The sequence below is a fragment of the Schistocerca gregaria genome, chromosome 5 (assembly GCF_023897955.1).
Source record: "Schistocerca gregaria isolate iqSchGreg1 chromosome 5, iqSchGreg1.2, whole genome shotgun sequence".
Lineage (NCBI taxonomy): Eukaryota > Metazoa > Arthropoda > Insecta > Orthoptera > Acrididae > Schistocerca > Schistocerca gregaria.
The window spans coordinates 324,239,910-324,263,691 of NC_064924.1; the positions used below are offsets into that span (position 1 = coordinate 324,239,910).

The 23,782-nt window shown below is 41.6% G+C and overlaps 1 protein-coding gene across 1 annotated transcript in view; it reads left to right on the top strand.

Annotated features, from left to right (window-relative positions):
- The window catches only part of LOC126272291 (V-set and transmembrane domain-containing protein 2B-like), a 656,861-nt gene that overhangs the window by 628,222 nt on the left and 4,857 nt on the right, over positions 1–23,782 (top strand). The window contains exons 7-8 of the mRNA XM_049975055.1: positions 6,255–6,391; positions 22,664–22,841. Coding sequence (XP_049831012.1) covers positions 6,255–6,391; positions 22,664–22,794 — 268 coding nt within the window. The 3' untranslated portion in view covers positions 22,795–22,841. The remainder of the gene's footprint in view (positions 1–6,254; positions 6,392–22,663; positions 22,842–23,782) is intronic.

The window sequence follows — 23,782 nt, forward strand, 5'->3', positions numbered from 1 at the left end:
GTTAAATAGGTACGAGTACTGAAAATATGTCCTATTCTGCTTCTCTGTCCACATACTTCTTCACAATTCTTCGTTCATTTCCCCATCCTCCGTCATCTCTGCCCATAATCCAGTCTATGCTCTCTGTCCATCTCTTTCTCATCCTCTCTGTCCATCTCTTCCTCTCTGTCCATCTCTTTCTCATCCTCTCTGTCCATTTCTTCCTTCTCCCTATCTATCGCCACTTCCTCTTCTCCTTCTGTGTCCATCCTTTTCTTCTTTCTGGTCTCGAGCTTTATTTATTGTTATCACAAATTCGGATTCCATAGTAGCATTTCTTTCATAAGATGAAAATCCTGAAATATAATATTTCTGTTTCTTGTGAAAATCGACTACGCGGAAAAACAACAGTACAGTGTTGTGTATACAGTTACTGTTTAAAAAATATATGTAGTATACAAGAATATGTACGGGAGCAACAGCTGTTAATGGTTTACATGCATTACTATCTTAGTTAAAAATGACTGTGAGAAAGAAGAAAGAAACAAAACGTCGCATATTCACAGCGGAGAAAAGCATAAAATTTTCAATGTCGCAGTCGGTTTTCACAGAAAACCTGTTCACTGTTGTTTCAAAAAATCATAGCCTGTGTCATATGAGTGTTTATTATAGAGTTCTGTAAAGATCTGAAGCGTAATGGTCAAGACGTTTTCGAGTTTTATAGCAACAAAGATTCTCTGTTGTATATCACATACACATTTATATACTCTATATATATTTAAAAGTATCTTAACATGTATTTAAAGGAGCCTATGTCCATCCGAACCTTGATTAGAGTAACGCATAAGAATTTGAAAGAAATCGGTCAACAACTTTTCGATATTTTTGGTACCAACGTTTCCCCTTTATACATTACAAATATATTTAAATATTGAATATATTAAAAAGTATCTAAACTGTACCCTTGCATATGTCCATCAGAGTACCACTAAAAGTATGACGAATACATATCCCACTTTTGATTGGAGTAATATGTAAACATGTGGAGTAAATCGGTGAATAATTTTTTTGAATTTTTTACTACATATTGTTTATATACTATAAGATGACGCTCTAGTAGGTACAAAAAAATCCCGTAATCGAATGCAATGTTGTATCAAAATGTCAAAGCAATCGGTGAAGAACTTTCGGAGATCTCAGAATTCGATGAAACGAACATTACAAAAATGGCTCTGAGTACTATGGGACTTAACATCTGTGGTCATCAGTACCCCAGAACTTAGATCTACTTTAACCTAACTAGCCTAAGGACATCACACACATCCCTGCCCGAGGCAGGATTCGAACCTGCGACCGTAGCAGTCTCGCGGTTCCGGACTGAGCGCCTAGAACCGCTAGACTGCCGCGGCCGGCGAAACGAACATTACAATTTCAATTTATGTAGGTTATAATTATTATTGACATCGTCGTATGACACTATAGAACATCTGTACATACACAAGGTATTTAGTCGTTAATAGTTAAATTTGTCAAACAGGTCGCTTGAAAGTATTTCAGTCCTGTAAACCCATCAAGTGGTCAGCTCTCCCCACTATGTATTATTTGTATGTCCCCCCCCCCCCCCCCCCCGCTTCACACGCAGTACTTCTAACATAACGCCACCTCTTCAGGATGTGCCATCTCCATTGTCTCGCTCGGATCCGACTGAGTATCACCGTTCACTAGGGGGGGAAGAACACACCCTTCAATCTTAACCGTTGGGTTTTCAGTTACATGGACGTTATTTAATGAATGTTCATTCCAACATTCTTTCCACTTTTCCACGTCTGACACTGAAAGCGTTTGTGATCCGAAAATGGATGTAAGTTTGCTCGCGCTACTCTCGTATAGTCGGTGAATTGTAAAAGTTATTTAATTCACAAGAGATTCTGCCTTCTTTAGTATTTACAGCTGTGCAGTGTTTCTTCGGAAGTCCAGAGGAGCACAGAACAGGCACTGGTTGTGAGCAAATGTAGCTCCGCCATTATTTGTTACAAGGTGTCCCTTAGACGTACATCTGTCCTAGATGTAAGTGCGTTTTTTCCTCATGCAGTGGCAAAGGATTTAGTTGCTAGGTAAACAAAGAAATTGCAGCATTGAATCTTCATTGTATCTGCATTTACTCCTCAGCTGTGTCTAACTATTTTGTGGAACAGTTACATTATTCATCCAAGCTTCTTTGACAGATACGTGCAGTGCATATTGCATACATATTTTAGGAGACAAAATAGTTTACAAAACCGAATTACACTAATAACTTTCGCTTGAAGTATCACTGTCAAGTAACATAGCTCGATGAAAATTGAACCAAGCCTAAAAAGAACTACAACCGTATACTATGGAACAAAAGTGAAAGAAATAATCAGGCCAACAGAAACAACACCTTTATTCAAAAGACAATAACTACTCTTAAGACATCGCGATTTGTCGCGGTCTCCTGGATATTAAAAAATGAAAGAAGTGGTTTTTAATAGGGTTTGTGTTCACCTCGAACAGAAAAGCACACTCTGCAACGTACTTCCATGACGATCACAAAGTTTGTGAGGAATGCTTGTGGCAGGTTGTTCCGTTCCTCCACCAGAGAGGGTGGCAACTCGGCACGTGGGCGCGCTGCAGTACGTCCCACACGTGCTCGATGGGATTTTAGTGGCGGGGAATCGGCAGGCCAGTCCATTCGCTGACTATCCTCCCGTTCCAAGAGTTCCTTCACCTGCGCATCTGGATGCGCTTTGTCATCCGTAAAAGTCGAGTTAAAGGCAAATGCAACCCAGAAAAGTCGCACAATGTTAAAGGAGTACAATGTCATAACAACGTTGACCTAGCAGTGCTCAAATGGCTCAAATAGCTCTGAGCTTTATGGAACTTAACATCTGAGGTCGTTAGTTACCTAGACTTAGAACTATTTAAACCTAACTAACCTACGTAGATCACACACATCCATGCCCGAGGCATGATTCGAACCTGGGACAGTAGCAGCAGAGCAGCGCGGTTCTGGACTGAAGCGCCTAGAACCGCTGGGCCACAGCTGCCGGCGCCGCATCAGTGTATCGTGTTCAAAGACTTTTACGAGTGTGCACATGCAACTTTATGCCTCCGCACGCTCTAATACCGGGATCACTAAAACGATCACGTTCAACAATGTGTCTTGGTGCTCTCACTTCCCGCCATGTGGAATGAGACACCCTACCGCAAGAACTCTGTATCAAACTTGTGTTCTTCGTGAGAGCACGTTACAGAGCATGCACAACCGTCGATGGTTATCATTATCCCTAATAATAACCATGCCCTGGCTTCTGTAATGCAAAGGGGACCATCACAAATCGGGGTGACTGCAGTATAAATATTGTTTTTTAATAAAAGTATCATTTCTGTTTGTCGTCAGTTACTTCCTTTGCTAACTGTAGCCGTTTCATCGAACTATGTTACATTGCCGTGACTTGTCAAGCGGAAGTTTTGCACACCAGCATAGTTATTGCAGTCATCGGCTCCATCAGACTACACGTCTAACATCCAGTCGCTATTTGTATTATAAAGAGGGAATGATGCGGACTCTGGTTTACTCGTATTTGACAAGAGTTTCATTTTGATAAAATACATAGGCACTAAATATCCAGATACTCTGAAATCTGGCATACGGAAAAATGGTAAGTGATTTCTGTGTAACGTCCGTATCAACGTCCAGCAACGTAGGTATGACAAAAAGAAAACTTTGCCAAGACATTCCCACATAGTCAACTCATATATCATACAATATGCACGAAAATTTCACTTATTACTTCCATCGTAAACTAGCGAAAAAAATGAGTCGAAATATGGGATCGCGAAGAATGTTTTTTATTCTATATTTCAGTAACATCAGAAAACAAGAGTAATTTTTACGGGGATCCACACACAGCAGCACGGGAAACGGATAATTTATTATGCCACTACGACAACAGGATTTGCAGTAGCTGCATAAAACTTAGAATGGATCGAATTGATATATGTGTAGCCATTACCTGTCCATGTTAGAGGATACCTACTAACACATGATCAAATTAGGCAGTTTGAAACATAGCATCAATTCCAAGTGAGCTATATCAGTCACATATATAATACCGGAGTAGTTCATGCCTTCTTAGCTGTAATGACGTACACCAGCTCACGCAGGTGGTAGTAAAACCCCCGCGTCTTAGGTAACCCCGGTTATGATTTTGTTTAATACATACAGTATTAAAATAGATGTTAGAGAATGGTTCATATTTTAGTTCCTTTGTATTATGGTTTGTAAAGAGAAAAGGTCTTATCAGGCGGTAACGAGTAATAAAAATTTAAAAAATCGTGGTCTATTGTGTACATAAAAATAATAAAAAAATAAAGTTCTGTTTCGGCGCTGTGTGTGGCTGAACAATGGATCAGGCAACAAGTGTTTTCAGACAAGAATTTTGAATGTTGTCTTAGTATTTTCCTGAACGTGTCACATTTTGGCTGAAACTAACTCATTGCTAAACCTTATGTAACAGAACTAAAACTATGTCTTGTTAAGAATAGGGCATTACATATTCATCACCATCTCTTCCTTATGTTATTCTTGAAGCTATTTATGCTTTCTATATTCGAAGTTTATAATGGGGGAAACACCTCACTGTTCCACGTCTCTCTCTGAGGGCTCTTAATTATGGACGACGTACAAAGTATGTAGTGCCACTGGGTTCCTTGGTATCCAATCAGAGGAGCTTTATATCAAGAGTGACCAGCTGCTCGGAGTAAATTCCTAGACGAAATAAACACTTTTCACTGGACGCTGATATTCATTCTACCGACACCACAGTCAATTAATGCGAGTGCTCAAGATTACTCATCAAGTGAACATTTGAGGGAATTTAAGCGTCAGTGCACCAGTGTTACTTTCATTAAAAAACTCTCGTGGCAGAAATTTCATCCAATCATCGAAGTGAAATTTCATTCAATCATGTAAGAAATATACACGCATGAGGTAATGAACCTCTTTCTGACAGCATGTGAGATAAAGGACTGTTGGAGATCAATTCACTGCCGACAACCAGGCTACTGGAGAGGTACGTAGGTTTCGAATGAACAAGAATGGAGAAATCTGACGTGTCACTTTCAAAGGAAACAGCTTGGCATTTTCCTTACGTTACTTACGACAAATACGCAAAACTGTAAATGTGATGTTTGGGATGGTCATTTTAATCACGTCCCTCCAGAATGTGTGCAAAATACTTGAACCATCGTGGCTTCTAGTTATGATTTTTTACAATTAGTCGTAACTTCGTAAGATGCCGTATCCTCCTCGGTTATTCACGCAGAAGTCCTTGCTATCGTAGTGTCGGAAATAATTTTGCAACTCATTGAATTTGCTGTATGTTGTTTTGTCAGGAAACTATAACAGATTTCCGGCAGACACGTCGCATGACGTAGTCTCCTGTGTGCTTTATCGGCCAAAATATTAATCGATATGTAGCACCTGTCCCATAGAGTATTTACACTCGTACTGAAAAGTAATTTCAATGTTCATGGCACGCCATGTTGCGGAGTGCTTATCAAAATATTCGAAATCCTGCAGGCTGAATACAGGACCCAAATTATTTAAGTTTTGTGGTCGTCGGTACAAAACCGGACTCAGGAGAAAAAAATTACCAAATTTAATCATAAGTTTAAGCAGACAACACTGGTGATATTTCTGTTCATCCCTCGCAACATCCCATTCACACACAAACGAAGTGATCGCTTCAGAAAAATGACATACAAGCGATGTACTCCTTCGACCTGAAGAAAACACTTCTTAGAGCGGTCCACTAGGAACGAAAGCAGTGTTTCGAGAGAGGTCTTTAGTTCTCGTCCTTAAGTGACAGTAGATGCAAGACGGCTTTCAGCACGCACAGCTTGAGATTTACGAATCTAGTACGCTGTTACAGTTGGCGTGTCACCTGCAAGTGAGAGAACTCCGAGTAATCTCCCTCGAGTTGGTCGCACTGCTAGACTGTCACCTTAACGGCGGACTCAGGCGTCCGTTCACAACTGTGGCGTCAATGCCTGAGCTTCTACAAGCGGACCAACTTGGAGTGAGCATTCCTTGTAACGACTGCCGGGACGGCCGCTCAGGCACGGTGGGGGCGTTAAGTCCCTTACCTCCCTCTCACTTCACCTCTCCCCTCCACCATTTCCACTGGTGGTACCACGTTTCACAGTCCACTAAGCCCGAAGCCGTGATCACACTTCGGTGTCTGTTGCAGTACAAACGTGAGCGACGAGCAGGACTCCATGGTGTCGACGCTGACCATCGAGCGCGCGCAGAAGAGGCACTCTGGCAACTACACGTGTGCCGCCGGCGGCGCCGCCTCCACCACCGTCGCCGTGCACGTGCTCAACGGTGAGATTGCTATAAATTGTTTATTCTAATCTTTACATTGCGATCATTTGATTTGCGGACGTGTACGACAGCGAGAGCGTTATGGCAAATCAAATTGCTACTAACAATATGGCTGCTCCTCCGTCTACGTCTATATTCCGCAACTGTCTTACGGTGTTAGGCGGAGGTTACTTTGTGTATCAATGTCACTTCATCCTTTCCCTGTTTCAGTAGCGTGTGTTACGCAGGAAAAAGGTTGCTGGTAAGCCTCAGATTGGGCTCTATTCTCTCTAATTTCATCGTCTTTTCACAAGATGTACGTACGAGGAGCCTATATACTGCGTGACTCTTCTAGGAGTGGATGCTCTCGGACCTTTAACACTAGACCATAACGTGATGCAGAACGCCTCTTTTCTAGCATTTGCCACTATAGTTGGCAATCTATGTTACGCTATGCGTTTACTAATTGAACTAATTTTATGAAAGTAAATGCTTTAATTGACTGTTCTGCTTTTTTTAACCATACTAAAACGATCTTTCTGTTTATGTCTTCCCAGTCCGTTGTAGTTGTTAATATTCAGTGTCAATCGCGACTCTGTGCACAAAGCGTAGGTTCATTGCACGTCTTCTTGCATTACGATAAAGTTTTATATTCTGTATACAGTATCATCATCTGCGAAAAGTGTTATGGAACTTCAGACGTTACCTACTTGATTATTTATATATATTACGAAAAGTAATGTTCCTAGAACACTCCTCAAGGTTATGCCTGAAGTTGGTTTTACGTCTGAAAACATCTGTGTGCGTTCTCTTTGCTTCTGTTTGCTAGAATTCAATCCAGTGTGTATCACGTCAGAAGGCCAAGTATTCAAGAACATGTTCTTCTTATGACTGCTGCGATTATTTCATTTTTTTTTTTTTTTTTTTTTTTTTTTAAGCCACCAACACTCTGATTGGTTTGATGTGGCTCAGGGAATTCCTCTCCTGTGCCAGCCTACGTCCTCGACTATTTGCTGGATGTATTCCAGTCTCTATCATCCTCTACAATTTTTGCTCTCTACAGCTGTCTCTGATACCATGGAAGTCATTTCCCGATGTCTTAACAGATGTGCCTTCCCCCTATTCATTTCCTCTCCGCTTCTGTGCGGAGCATTTTCATTCCTTACCTTATCAGTCAACCTAATTTTCGACATTCGTCAAATGGTTCGTCTCTCTTCTGTTCCAGTTATCCCTCAATCCATGTTTCACTACTATACACTGTTGTCTTCCCAACGTACATTCTCAGAAACTTCTTCCTCAAATTAACGCCTATGTTTGATACTAGTAGACTTCTCTTGGTCAGGAATGCCTATTTTGGTAATAATAATCTGCTTTTGGTGTTCACCTTGCTCCGTCCGTGACTGGTTATTTTGCTGCCTAGGTAGTAGAATTTCCTAGTTTCATCTACCTTGTGACCATTAGTCCTGATGTTAAGCCTCTCGCTATTCTCACTTCTGCTACTTCTCTTACTTTCCTCTTTCTTCAATTTACTCTCAATCTTCATTCTGTTGTCAGCAGATTGTTCACTTCATTCAGGAGAGCATGTCATTGTTCTTCACTTACACTCATCACCGAATCGTATCATTGACATCTACCCACCTTAAATTTCGTTTCCACTCCTGACACTTTCTTTTATTTCCGTCACTGCTTCTTATATGTATAGGTTGAACAATAGGGATGAAAACTACATTTCTGGGCTACACCCTTTTTAATCTGAGCAGATCGTTCTTTGTCGTCCACTCTTATTATTACTTCTTGGCTTTTGTACATATTGTATATTATACGGCTCTCCCTATAGCTTGTCCCAATTTTTCTCAGGATTTCGAGCATCTTACACCATTTAACATTGTAGAACGGTTTTTCAAGACCGACAGATCCTATGATTGTTTCTTGATTTTTCTTTAGTGTTGCTTCCATTATCAATCGCAAGGTATGAACTGCCTCTCTGGTGCCATTACCTTTCCTAAAGCCGAATTTATCGTCACCTAACACATCCTCAAATTTCTTTTCCGTTCTTCTATATATCATTCTTGTAAGGAACTTGTATCCATGAGCTGTTAATCTGATTGTGAGATATTTCTTGCATTTGTCAGCTCTTGCAGTCTTCGAAATTGTTTGGATGACATTTTCCCGAAAGTCAGAGGGTATGTCGCCAGACTCATACACCCTACACACTAACGTGAATTGTTGTCTTTTTGTCGCTTCCTCCAATAATTTCTGAAGTTCTGATGGAATGTTATCTATCCTTTCTGTCTTATTTGTTCTTATGTCCTCCAAAGCTCTCTTAAATTCTGATTCTAATACTTTATCCTCTACTTCACCTAAATTGCCTCCTGTTTCTTCTGCTAAAACATCAGGTAACTCTTGTTCCTCATAAAAGCTTTAAATGTACTCCTTCCATCTATCCGGTCTCTACTATTCATTTAGCTGTGGAATTCCCGTTGCACTCTTAATACTCTTAATGTTACCACCCTTGCTTTTAATTTCATCGAATGTTGTTTTGGGTTTTTTCAGACAGTCATTTTTGTTTCGATTTCTTCATACTTTCGAGCCGGCGTTTCGTCTTACCTTTCCTGTACTTCTTATTAATTCATTCTCAGCTACTCGTACTTTTGCATTCCTGAATTTCCCTGACCATTTTTGTATTTTCTTCTTTCATTACTCATCTGAAGTACTGTTACCAATGATTTCTTCACTGTTACCTCCTTTGTACCTATGTTTTCATCTCCCTTTTCTGTGAGTGCCCTTTTTACAGATGTCCATTCCTCCTCAACTGTACTGCCTACTGAGCTATTGCTTGTTGCTGTATGCATAGCCTTAGAGAATATTAAGCGTATCCCGTGATTCCTTAGTACTTCCGAATCCCACTTCTGAATAGTACTGCATACCAATTACTGTTCTACCCCAGAGATAGCAATATTTCACTGGCAATACAACTGCATTAATTTTTGGTCGTTGCATTGCCAGGGGCTGTCGCTTCTCTACAGGAAGAGAGGACAAACGCTATAGCGTCGAGGTCTCCTCTCTCTCTCTCTCTCTCTCTCTCTCTCTCTCTCTCTCTCTTCCTCTATCTCTCTCTATACCAACGAATTACTTCCAATAATGTAATAATGTGTACACTGCCTGAAAAAGTGTGAAGTAAAACTGTAGGGAAGGTACATGATGTTACTTCAGTGATTACAAAATCGAGTCAAATTTACTAAGAACTTCTCATCTATTCTGGTGTGGATGAGTACACCGAATCCTAAGGCAAGCTGGCTCACAACTGTCGTAAATGATCCTCGATAATCTGAATAACGGGTTATTATCAATATTATTCTCGTGCCAGGAGGACACAGGTACATGTACATACATTTTATACAATTATGATTAAATTAATTTCAACCAAAACTTGGCCAATTCCAGTGCATTTGCCGCTACTTGTTGAATATCATATTCTGTACAGGAGACTGGGCACAATCGACACCGAAGCATGTGCCAAACTGTCTGTGCTTCTCCACAGTCACGCCAAATATCATTTAAATCATTGTACCCCATCTTGCCAAGTTAACTGTTAATCTTTCAACTCCGGATCTGAGTCTATTAGGAACATCCAAACTGTCCATTCCCCGCCATGGGCTGGAGATAAGGCTTCAACAACTCTTTTCCAACCAGGGGGAAGGTAGGTCGTAGTTCTCAATAGTTGTAACATAGCTCTTTTAGCAGTGATTGTAAGTTCCTTTGAAGTCCGAGGGAAAGTCTTCCTTGATTTCAGTCGTTGTTGATGCTGTTCATGACCTTACAGAGGACAAGTAATTTCCTGTTGTACTTCATTTCTTTCCTTATTCGCAGCTATCTCTCTTCGAACAGGTGGTGGTGCTATTCCTACGAGGCGGTAAAGCAATTCGACTGGAGTGGATTTCAAGGAACTCGTTATAATTCTGCAAGTCTCCCTTGAGGGCTACATCCACCTGTTTGGCACGAGATACCTTATACCGAACAGCTCAGGCATCCTCGGCCGCAAAATAACATAGTGCCACTGCAGATGTTCGGACTGTTTCAGGTTGAATAATAGATACGGACGTCCAAGCTGGTTCCACACATGTTATGTCTGGGACAGAACTTAGGATTTTACTGACGGTTGCAATACATCAGCGTCATGCACATAGTTCATTGAGGCATCTTCAATTTCGAAGAATACAACAGAAATCATTACCTCGCTTCGTATGACACCGAAACGGTCCTTACGTTGGAGGGAAAATATTAACCGGAATTTGTTTCTTGATGTAAATTACGATAACAAAGCTTCAATGACAATTAGGCAGCGATTGGAAATCATTATGTCGGAAATGGAATTTATTTATTTCCCCTTCGATGTACCCCAGAAATTTAATTAATATACATATAATACAGAAAAGTCTTAATTTCACGCATATATGTCGTTAGTCCCGTTTCCTTTCATATCGTGAAGTGAGCACGGCTCGTTACGGTTCTCCATCCAAGTAGCATACTCATAACAGAATAATGCATTGCAAGTGTTGCTGCCTGCGTGATAATCGCCGTACCGCCATCTCACACACTGATAAAGCGATTTGTACCATTTATTAAGAGAACGAGTTACTCATCTTAACTGCAGCGTGTGGATACAACGTTGAAAATAGTAAATAAGTGGTGTCCGAGTTAAGAGAAACGTCACGAGCCGTGATCCGCACACTATGAACCCGGGAGTAACACCGCTGCGCCTCGTCAGTGGAAGCCTGGGACCGCCTTACCGACCGACGATGATTATCTGGGGCAGTGCGGACCGTGTTTTATTACACAACACAACGCGACGCCATTCATCGGCAGACCATGCCTCCTGGTCACTGCAGTACTTCAGTCGCAGCCGTTTGTATTCTGGTACGAACGACAACCTACGTGTGGTAAGGCAGCTACCTTGTCCATCTGCTGCCAGTCTTAGAGGACTGGTGCGGTGTGAACAGAATGTTGCAGGGAGTCCGATATGAAGGGTCTACAATGCGCTTGGTGCACAGTACGCTCCTACGAAATCCAATATGGGACCAATGTCACATCCAAACATCCCATAAATCTTGATATTGGTCGGCTCATCTGACATCTTTTGAAACTCTCTCAGAGATAATGCTGTCTCACCTGAGTTCGAGGCATAACTGACGTCGTTCTCAACCATTATATGCCCTTGCAGACCTGGTAACAGCACTAAACAAGAACAACACTAATGCACTCTCCGAGCCATTCTGCCTGTCGCAGAGAATTGCAACTCCAGTCGTTTACGTGGCGTGTGCATGAACGAAGCTCCATTGTCATCCGACCTTGTCTCCTGTGTGCTTAACATTTTTCTTAGCCAATATATAAACGAGCTAGTGTACAACGTCAGAAGGTCCATGAGACATTATGCTCCTTGTCCCTGTGGCACTTCCCGCGAGATTTATTTTGACCTGCGGTTGTGGTGGGCTACTGTATTAATTTTTAAAAGCTACCACTTCAAACTATTCCGTACAGGGTAGTGAGCAAAGCCTGGTAGCGATAGCCATCGGAGCGCCGGTGGTGCGGGCAGAAGGTCGGGCGCAGCTTTTGCCGTCTACCATCGACACGATGTGTCTTAGAATGGTTTTGTTTAATTCATGTTTTTCTTTGGTCGATGTCCTTTGAATATCACGCTAATGCAGAAGAATCTCAGTATCCGTAATAAGTGACTTAAGATGCAATTACCACGTAAAACTAATAACAATTAAAGCAGATGCCAGGCAGGTTCACTGTATGAATCCCTAGGAAATGCAGTCCATCCACGAACGAAGTAGCTTGTTTCACTACTACAATCTGAGATCCGTAGCAGATAGAGAGGGGAAATAGAGAAGATCCAAATAAGAGCAGTACCTTACGTCAAATGTTTATTTACTAAATGCGAAAGCACCATGGAGATGCTCATCCGACACTTGGCGGAGGTGCTACAATACATTCGTTGTCAAACAAGATGTGATCCACTGTGAAAATTCCGATAGCTGTCGTTCCTAGAAGCGTCAACCGATGCTTGGCTTCCTCTTACGTATATCAGGAGAAAAGACTATGAGATTAAAATTAGAGGCACACGGAGGTTTACCCACAATCTTTCTTCTTCCGTAATCTTCGCGGTTGATGATGAAAGGGGGAAGGTGATAGCGATATAAAGTACCCTGCAACAAACACGACGAAGTGGTACGCAGAGTGTTGCTGTGGATATAGAGAAGCCTTCCGACTTGACACGCGCTGTTTTATGTGTACAATATAGATTTAAGAAATCAATTGAAAAACAGAACTCCCTGTACACAGCGTAATCAGCTGATAATCGGACTTCCCACACAGTGAAAGTCCATTGCCCAGTTCATGTCTTATATCTGCTACATGTAGTATTAACATCAACGAATTGTAACAAAAAGCCCTCGGTGTGGGTGACCATTATCTAAGAAGTGGAGAGAGAACGGACGCAAACACGATGCAAAATCTGTGCCATAATTTCCACTCTCCTCCTGACACTGACAGAGGAAAACATGAAGTGTAAAACGTGTAAAACTGACAGTTTTTCAAAGTCAAAAAAGTCCCATTGTAGCTGTCCTGGCTCTGTCTTTCTTGTACAAATTTTGCGCTACGAATCATTAGCCTATATCTTTCTCTACATGATTACTCTGCATTTCACACTTTGGCGGAGGGTTCGTAGCAAGCCTAGATTTATCTCTGGAGTAAATCGATCAGGAACTACATAAAAAAATTATTATTCTGTTTCTTACAATTTTGCCGGCCGCGGTGGTCTCGCGGTTCTAGGCGCGCAGTCCGGAACCGTGCGACTGCTACGGTCGCAGGTTCGAATCCTGCCTCGGGCATGGATGTGTGTGATGTCCTTAGGTTAGTTAGGTTTAAGTAGTTCTAAGTTCTAGGGGACTAATGACCACAGCAGTTGAGTCCCATAGTGCTCAGAGCCATTTGAACCATTTTTTTTCTTACAATTTTAACAAGATTACATTCTTAACTTTTAAACAATCCATGTTCACAAGAATGTCACTATATTCTTGTGACTGTCACTGACACTTTAACTGTTATCACTTAATGTTGTCTGCAAGGTCAGTACTGTATAACATGAACAGCAATGGCCCAAAGAAACTTTCTTGGGGCACACTTGAAGTTACTTCTATATCTGTCGATGACTGTGCATTGCTGATATGGTGCATCCTCCCTCAAAGAAATCCACATTTCAGCCACAAATTAGCTTGATGCCCCATTTGATTGTACTTTCGACAATAATCGCACTTGTGGTATAGATTCAAATGCTTTTCGGAAGTGATGAAGTACTACATCTGTCAAACGGCAGCGATCCATGCCTTTCGGAATCCCATGTGAGCACAGTGCGAATTGGGTTTCACATAATGAGTATTCTCGGAATCCATTCTGGTTGGAATCACGGATGCGGTAACGTTTGCGATACGTCATTACTACAATAAATGCGTGTCAAGGGCAGTGGACGGAAGTTTTGCGGTTCTCATCTGCTACGATTCTTGTAGACGTATGTGGCCTGTACGTCCTACCAAACAGTGGGCAAGGGTTTCTGTTCGAGGGATCTATGGTGTGTAATATTAAAAGGGGAACTTACTCAGATGCTAAGTCAGTGGCGAACCTGGTACAGAAGCAAATCGGGCCTAGATCAGGCCGTGGAACTTGTTTAGTTTTAGCGACTGCAGCTGTTTCTCGACATCACTAGCACAAACGTCTATATCATTCATATTTACAGAGGTGCGAGAATGAAATTTGTCACAAATCCTGAATTTTAATTTATAAAGAGGCATTTACTGAGTTCGAAAACTCTGGATTTGTTTTCCTATTCTCAGATTCATTTTCTGTCTGGCATATGATAATCTGGACGCAAACTTTGATGCTACTAACAGCCCTTACGTACGATCGGAATTGCTTTGGGTCTTGTGGGAGATCGTTCGGTAATATTCTGCAACCGAATTCATTGAAGTCTTCATGTATTGCCTTCCCGTCTAAATCATTTCCATAAACGCTTACATATGAAAAATTGATTTCTAGAAAAACTAATGGTTTGATATTAGCCCCAAAGAAAAAGTTCGCTCTATACTGCTACAGTAATTCTATATTTATCAAGCGACTGTACGTTTCACGGAGAATCATAGTCTACTTAGCACCAATCTGACATTTCGAAACCCACCTTGAAATTTTTTATCCACGAAGAACAACACGAAAGAAATACACTGACAAATGTTTAGCTGCTAAGGCTCAGCGCAAGTTGTTTTTTTTTTTTTTTAATTTTTACGTTACTCCTTTCTGTCTCTCGAAAAGCAATATATGACAGCGGTCTGTACATCCCTTCCTGTCTAAAGCTGTGTCTGCCGTGGCAAGGGAGCGTAGCATCGCGTACTTGTAATGTCTGGAGTGTCACAAGCGAATCTGAAAGACCTAAGCCTTACAAAAAATGTCACGTAATGTTAACGTTTTGAATAAGAGGCAGTTCGTATTGACAAGTAAACTCTTACGTACCTATATGATTCTGACAAAGGCCACTAACAGAGAAAAATAAATCAAGTCAGAGCACTTACATAAAGCGTTAATCTATCGAAATATGATGATAACTGAAAATCGATTTTTTTCGACCTGAGCCAAGGTGTGATCCCCTTAATAGTCGATTGTACATCAGACTCAGTCTTTTTCTCCCCTCGAAATGATAAGTGCTATTTGCTCGCATTTCTTTCACGAGAACTGACTGATCGGCATTTGACATTGCAGATGTGAGCTTAACAGAGAGCTGTGTCTTCACATCAGCTACGAATTAATGACATTTACTTTACAGTTTTCCTTCTTTTTCTGACTTCGTATACTGTATGATTTCCTGAATCTGCTTACCAGGTAGAAGAAGACTTAAAATTAGCAGCGTCCATCTTCACTGCGATTTGGAGGCCCAGTCTTGTCGGTCTCCATCGGTGATGTTGCATTGCTTCTCATATTTCAAGAACACTCCACCAATGAACTGTTGTCCATGTTACTTATTCGAGCTTAGAGGTTTTTGTTGATTATTAACGGGAGGTAATGTGATTTTCTAGCCACCATGTACAGTAAATCTTTCAGATAGTTTTTCCTTCACAGATTTGCGCATTTCATTTTGGTGCACATATGCTATTTTGTGTAAGTCTTCCCTCTATTTCTGCAGACCACGATCGGATTTGACGAAGCAAAACCGGGTTTGTACACTGCTTAACATTAAGCTTTAAACACAATGAATAATAATTCAGTTTTATCTCCATTGCTAACGATTACACGAATGCAAGAGTAACTGATAATTAATAAGTTGCAGATTTAAGTGAACAGTAGCTGCAGACAGTTATTTAAGAGAAACTCTGAACGAAAACTGAAATTCTCGGTATGAATTACAATCGCGCCAATTACTTTTATCTTTTTAACGTTTCACCGCCGACCAAATATATGTGCCTGTCATGTTGTACCTGCACAGTCTACTACAACTCTGGTAGCGCTGTACAATTATCCACCTCTTGAGCTACGAATTTGGCAACTTTCGACATTTTTTAAAAATAATTGTAGCGTGTCTTATTAGCTTAGTTTTGACAAGTCATTTCGTTCCTTGTATTCTTCTTGTATAAAAAATTCCAGGGCACGTTTCGACGTGTCAGGTTGGACCATTCCCTTGATAGTACACTCCATATACGAGGTACAAGTGGGAGATAAAATACTTTCGCTCATTTTTGCACAATCCTAAAGGTAAATATTTACGGAATTTCATTTCAGTGTAACATGGTGACAAAAATTCCAAATACAAGGATTCCGAAGTCCATGGACACACATTGGAATGCTACATTGTGCTACGTGGTTCCACCAACTTTCATGGCATCGAACCACATAAGAATGATGGTGTTATCTGGTGGCTCTGGAATAACAGACATATAGAACTCAAGATCTTAAGTAAGATGTACCAATATCCCTATTGTACTTGTCTTAAAAGTCGTATAGGCAATAACATCACGTCGATTAAAACTCTCTGGACCACTGATGCTTTCAATACAACCGAAATGAACAATAGCCACAGCAAACCAACTACAGTCCTGTGAAACAGCATCATCCTTTGTAAAGAAAAAGGTCAATATTACCCTCACAAAAACTGCAGGGCCATCCGAAACATTCCTTAATCCATAAGGCTGACCATGTAATTTATCGCGTGTGTAAGTAGCCATAAAGAATTTATAAGTTTTTTGATGGTGGAACCGTCGTAGACTCAAGTTACATTATCCTTCAGTGACAACGAGTTTACTATGGTTAAATCTGTGATACTAAAGAGCACCATGCGTGGATTGTCGTACAGAATTTCAGGAGAACTGGAAAATGTTTGCAACTTGCTGCCCCATATATTGGGCAAAATATTCAGGCCATTAAATGTATCCTGTACGACAGAAGACGGCCACGAAATAACTACTCTGAAACTTCGTAAAAAATGATGTCTACAGCAGATACTTTTAACAAAATTTCATAGAAGAATTTTATTTCTCTTGTTAAGATGTACTTGGTGAAATCAAATCACGACACATTTGACATTAATGATGATTCAAAGAATCATTGATTCTGAAATTAGTAGTCAAGGTAATAAAGTGTTTTTAATGTTCATTTCACTATAACGTTTAATAAACAGTTTTTTTCATTGTTGTGTCTAGGAAGCAACACGCAATTGAAAGCCACGAAACTCGATAGGGGGTTCAATCAGAACGCTCAGTGCGTTTTCTGCATTTGGCGACAAGCTTAAATGATCGCTTTTTTGAATCGCCCTAATTGCCAACCGTTAAGACGAAGGACTTTGGAATAAGGCTCAAACTTGCCTGCCACCTTCCTCGGTAATAGTGAAAAAATGAGGTTCTCTTCGACGTCACCCTCAGCCTCGTCGATGTTTCAAATAGTAATGTGTCGCTACATGCCAAAAAGAGACCAGAGCTCAGTTCATGTGATCTGAAAGGTCATCTCATGGCGTCATATTGGCACCAGATCTCACCACAATCCTGTCTAAAGCCACCATGGACTTGTCACACAATAGAGAACTTGTCAGACCCTTTTAGCCACATTTAAGCCCTTCTTTGACTCCTCTTTGATGGAAGTCAGAACCGTGACACCCGTCGTCGAAATCGCATGGTTTCCTTTTAGGTAGCTGAGAAAAACATTTCAGTCACTCCCACTCAGAATCGACATAAAAAGGCTTTGCGGAATGGCACATAGGGTGTCAATATAACATATCGTTCCTTGGGAAACTGCTTCTTAAACATTTCACGATTGAGAACGACAGTTCGAAGAATGATGAGCAACAGGTCGTCGTTTTTGCCAAATTGCGACGCAGCTCACACCCCTTGGACGATTTGCACTTTCACTCAGGGCACTAAGCATGCCGCACCCATTTGGAATCTAGTGCGACTGCAGTTCGTGTTCTGATACACAAGATGGAACCACCAGGCATCGCTGAAATTACTGGACTAAACTTGAAACTGATACAAAACAGCCAAGGGTTTTTGTAATTTTTCAGCATGCCTTTATCGTGGCTTACTGTGGCGTAATTACAGGGGGATGTTACATTTACACACATGTGAACAAAACAGCAAAGGATCCCTCAAAGACCTTCTAGTTCAGCAACACTTTCGGTGACACCCTTCGCCGTTGTTGAGCAGTTGAAAAATGTACCGCTACAGAGAAAAACTGTGATGGGAGATTTGGGTGCCTGCCGCCTGGCCACCGCTTGACATCTTTCCTATCCTGCACGCCAACTAGTAGGTGCAGTAGTGGGGCCTAGAAATATCGTCAAAGTTTCTCACTGTACATTTTCCGCTTTATTCACGCGTAATCAATGTCGCACTCTGTGATCAAGCCACAGAAGGTGCGAAATATGATGGCTGAAAATCATAACCGCCCTTTGCTGTTTCGGATCGAGTAGAAATTTAGTGAAATCGTTTTCAAAGGTCCGCAATGGCTCCACCTCGTACGCAGAGCAAAAACTGCTGTGACACTACACTCTGAAGGGAAGCCATAAGGCTTTGTGGCGTTGCTGGCCCGTGTTGTCCTTCGAGTAGGGTTTAATGGTCCTGGAGGTGTTAGGAGCGTCGATTCTGAGCGGTGGTCTGTGCGAAATGTTTTCCTCGGGCCCAATAAAAAAGTAGGCACCGCTGTTCTGAACTCCGTCGTTTGGATATCGAAAGACGGGGTGAAATGTGGGTATGATGGATGTGACGACCTTCCTATCGTGTGACACATCCTCGGTGGCGTTGGGCAGAATTGTGGTACAATGTGTTGATAATCTGACATTATTAAGCCACCTTATACCCAACATTGTCACCATTGCCGTTTGAAGCGTCACAGAGGCCGAGAGTGACGTCGCCTGACGGCAGGCTTTTGCACCGTTACAAATAAATGTAAGTACCTTGGAGCCAAATTTTAAACTGCTACGCCTCAAACAAAGAGAGACAATTACGCTGCTTCGAAGAAGCGAACGTTTAGTTGTATTAAGCACTGTAGTAAAACGGTCCCTTTCAAAAGCGAATTACGTTATAGTGCACAGTGATCTGTGAAAGTTAATTCCTTAGGTCTTGATTAAAGCTTCCCTGCCGTTTCCACAACACTGCATCGCTAGCAGAAGATCTAAGATTAATCTACGATTATGGAAGCTTTCTAACAGTACGGCCAATGCAGAGAGTTACTAATCACCTTACTCTTTATTGTGAAAACTCCTTGTACTTCAATTGGGCACAAATATCGACAAGTGGTGCATCTTCTTTGGCAAGAATTTATTATATTAGTACTTGACGTGGTTACCAGTATCGAATCAAACGTCCATTATCAACCATTACTGACGCAATCTTGTAAAACAGTACTTTACATGATTGTTGTATGACAAACTATATTAAATCCGTGTACTAGTGGCGAAATAAGGTGGGGCATATACTGGCAGGAATCTGCGAAAAAGGACAACACATTGTTGTGCAGAATGTAATGTTTCTCTGTCTCTCATTTTGAAAAATATTTCAAACTAAGAACGATCTTCAACAGTCCCAAAAAAAAAATTACCCTTAGTTCACACGTACTTTCCGGTCCTAATCAACTGTGATATTGATCCACGGACTAAAATAAAAAATCTATTGTTTTAATGGGTGAACAATAAACGTAGCACTAGAAGGCCAGCCAGTTACGGGGAGAATTATTCACTGAAGCACAGGAGCTCCCATGAAAAATATCAACTTATCGGATTGGTTGTCGGTTGGTTTGGGCGAGAGAACCAATTTAGGGTTGAATAAGTATTTTTCCTGTAATACTGTAGACGCAATGTGATTAAATATTCGTTTTGACGTGGAAACGTCTGTTCTCTCGTCGGTCTAAGTTACTTGTGTCACAAAATACCATCCGATTCCAGTCACTGATTTCTACGACTGTAATGTAAAAAATATCTGAGCTCACAACGGACAGATGGAACCTTTAAATGTCTGTGGCGCATTATTTATCTGGCCTGTGGCGTCATCGTACCAATGTCGTGAAATGCCCATGGTTGTTATAAATTATACTTCTGAAAAAATTATAAACTCTTGTAAAGTGGGAACGTTTTTACCTAGGGCCGTGATTCGGACGCCCTTATGAAGAGATTGTGGAACACTACTAGGACTGACAGTGAGACAATAAAACTATCCGCCGAAATATAAGTGAAAGTTTCCATTAAAATGAAGGATGCGTAATAAGGAAAGACGTCATTTCATATGACTTGTACATATAGTTGCGAATATGAAAAACACAAATCTGAAGAGAGTGCGCATGGAACAGAATCCAACGAGCCGAAAAATCCAATGTTAGGCGAATGTGATGCAGCTACTGCATCACTGAAAAGAAATTTTAAAAAAATATAGCAAAGCTCTTACGTAACTAATCAAAAGGGCATAGAGCGACTAACAACAGTCCAGACTTGTGCCTTATCTATTCTGTAGCCGTTATACTTTACTGTACAACTGTTGTATTAAAGAGATGGACAATTAACTTACATAATAATGTAACGAGTAAACTGAAGAAAGAAGAAAGTATTTAGGAGTAGCAGAAATGAGAACAGTAAGAAACTTAATATCAGAATTGATGGTCACGAAATAGAAGAAGTTAAGGAATTCTGCTACCTAGGCAGCAAAATAACCAATGACGGACGGAGCGAGGAGGACATCAGACGCAGACTACCACTGCCAGAAAGGACATCTCTGGTCAAGAGAAGTCTACTAGTATCTGACATAGGTCTTAATTTGAGCAAGAACTTATTGAGAACGTACATTTGGAGCGCTGCATTGTGTGGTAGCGAAACGTGGACAGTGGGAAAACTGGAACAGATGGAATCGAAGTACACTACTGGACATTAAAATTGCTACACCACGAAGATGACGTGCTACAGACGCGAAATTTATCCGACAGGAAGAGGATGCTGTGATATACAAATGATTAGCTTTGCAGAGCATTCGCACAAGGCTGGTGACGGTGGTGACATCTACATCGTGCTGACATGAGGAAAGTTTCAGACCGATTTCTCATAGACAAACAGTAGATGATCTGCGTTGCCTGGTGAATCGTTGTTGTGATGCGTCATGTAAGGAGGAGAAATGCGTACTTTCACGTTACCGACTTTGATAAAGGTCGGATTGTAGCCTATTGTGATAGCGGTTTATCGTATCGCGAAATTGCTGATCCCGTTGGTCGAGATATAATGACTGTTAGCAGAACATGGCATCGGTGAGTTCAGGAGGTTAGTACGGAACGCCTTGCTGGATCCCAACGGCCTCGTATCCCTAGCAGTCGAGATGACAGGCATCTTATCTGCATGGCTGTAACGGATCGTGCAGCTACGTCTCGATCCCTGAGTCAACAGATGGGGACATTTGCAAGACAACAACCATCTGCACGAACAGTTCGACGACGTTTGCAGCAGCATGGACTATCAGCGCGGAGATCGTGGCTGCGGTTACCATTGACGCTGCATCACAGACATGAGCGCCTGCGACAGTGTACTCAACGACGAACATGGGTGCACGAATGACAAAACGTCATTTATTCGGATGAATCCAGGTTCTGTTCACAGCATCGTGATGGTCGCACCCGTGTTTGGCGGTCAACGCACATTGGAAGCGTGTATTCGTCATCGCCATACTGGCGTGTCACCCGGCGTGATGGTATGGAGTGCCATTTGTTACAGTTCTCGGTCACCTCTTGTTCGCATTAACGGCACTCTGAACAGTGAACCTTACATTTGAGATGTGTTACGACCCGTGGCTCTACCCTTCATTCGATCCCTTCAAAACGATCCACTTCAGCAGAATAATGCACGATCGCATGTTGCAGGTCTTGACCGGGCCTTGCTGGATACTGTAATTGTTCAACTGCTGCCCTGGCCAGCACATTCTCAATATCTCTCACCAATTGAAAACGTCTGGTCAACGGAGGGCGAGCAACTGGCTCGTCACAATACGCCAGTCACTACTACTGATGGACTGTGGTATCGTGTTGGAGCTGCATGGGCAGCTGTACCTGTACACAACATCCAAGCTCTGTTTGACTCAATGGCCAGGCGTATCGACGACGTTATTACGGCCAGAGGTGGTTGTTCTAGGTACTGAATTCTGAGGATGTATGCACCCAAATTGTGTGAAAATGTAATCACATGTCAGTTCTAGTGTAATATATTTGTCCAATGAATACGCGTTTATCATCTGCATTTCTTCTTGGTGTAATAATTTTAATGGTCTGTAGTGCATTTGTGATGTGGTGCAACAGACGATTCTTAAAACTAAGGCTGAATGATAAGGTAGGGAATAGGAGGTTCTGCACAGAATCGGGGTGGAAAGGAAGATGCGGAAAAAACTTACGAAAGGATGATAGGAAAGAGAGAATGACTTCCTTGGTACAAGAGGGTGCTGTAGAGGGCTAAAAGTGTAGAGGAAGACAGATACTGGGACACACCCAGCAAATAATTGAGGACATAGGATGCAAGTCCTAGTTTGAGATGAAGAGGTTGTCACAGGACAGGAATTCGTGGCATGCTGCATCAAACCAATCAGAAGACTGATGAAAAAAGAGTTAACACGAAACACTTGTTATTATTTTACGAAAAATCCATGGCGCACACACAATATTTCGCTCCTGGTGTTACAGTGTTTATTGCCAGTTGTGCATTCCGGCTCAACAGCCGTGTAGAAGCTGGACGTGTGGTGTGTGCAGGGCAGCTGCCGGCGGCGGTGCAGCACAACGGCTCGGGGTCTCGGCCGGCCAGCGGCGCAGCTGCCTGCCTGCTGCTGCTGCTGCTTCTGCCGGTGGTGATGGCGCTGCCCCCGACCTCGCCAGGGCGGTGACGCTAGCTGACGGGCCGGCGACGCCCCTCTGCTGCAGCTGTCCACAGGTACGAGGCGTTCCCGCCGTACACCAACACACTGCCTCCACATGAGGCGACAATTTCTAAATTATCGGCAAATCGACAATTAGATAGGCCACGTGTTAAATCTCGACATGTCCGATTTATATGGTTATATGGTCTTCAAACCTTCCCGAACCCTCTATATCTGTTTTGTTACGCAACCTCCCCTTCTACAATAACATATGAAACCTTACTTTAGGATTTCTATCTCTTGCTTAATAATAACAAATGAAATCTTCCCTTCGAAATTAATTATCTTTCTTAATCTTCGCATACAAAATTAAATGCCTCTTATTAAAAGTGATTTTCTGATTATTTCGAGGAAACATAGAATGTGTCGTCGTCGTGACCCTCAGTCGTTACCTGCAATAACCCAAAACTGTTCCTTACATTTTTTAATGTTACTGGGTCGTCATCTGACTGCTACATCGAACTACCCTGTTTTACTATACTCTATTAGCTGCTGGTGGGCTGTCATAATAAGTGGCTGTATTATTACCAAAGCTGACGTTATTCTTTAATAGCAAAGCTGGCGTTATTCTTTTATTAATTTGACTGAAGTTACGTAATTCTTAGTTAAACTTTTTCTTGACAAGAATAAAATTTTGCAAAGTTTTACGTTAATGGTTTTTGGGACGCATTATATTCAGTAACTCGATATTGCTGGGTAAAATGAATTATATCCTGAATGAAATGATTTTACAAGCGTTCAATTGGCACTTCCTTTTTACAATAACCTTACAACTAGCATTGCGCAAACGTACCTTCAGTAGTATTGAGTTTCTCAAAGAAATAATTCGATAATACTAGTTCCTCTTATGATACTAGTTAGCTGATGTCTCTGTACACCCGTTTATAATCTCTTGTAAATCAGAGCTGCTAGCTGGCAGGCACACCGCTCTTCTCAACCTCTCGCTTCAGACATG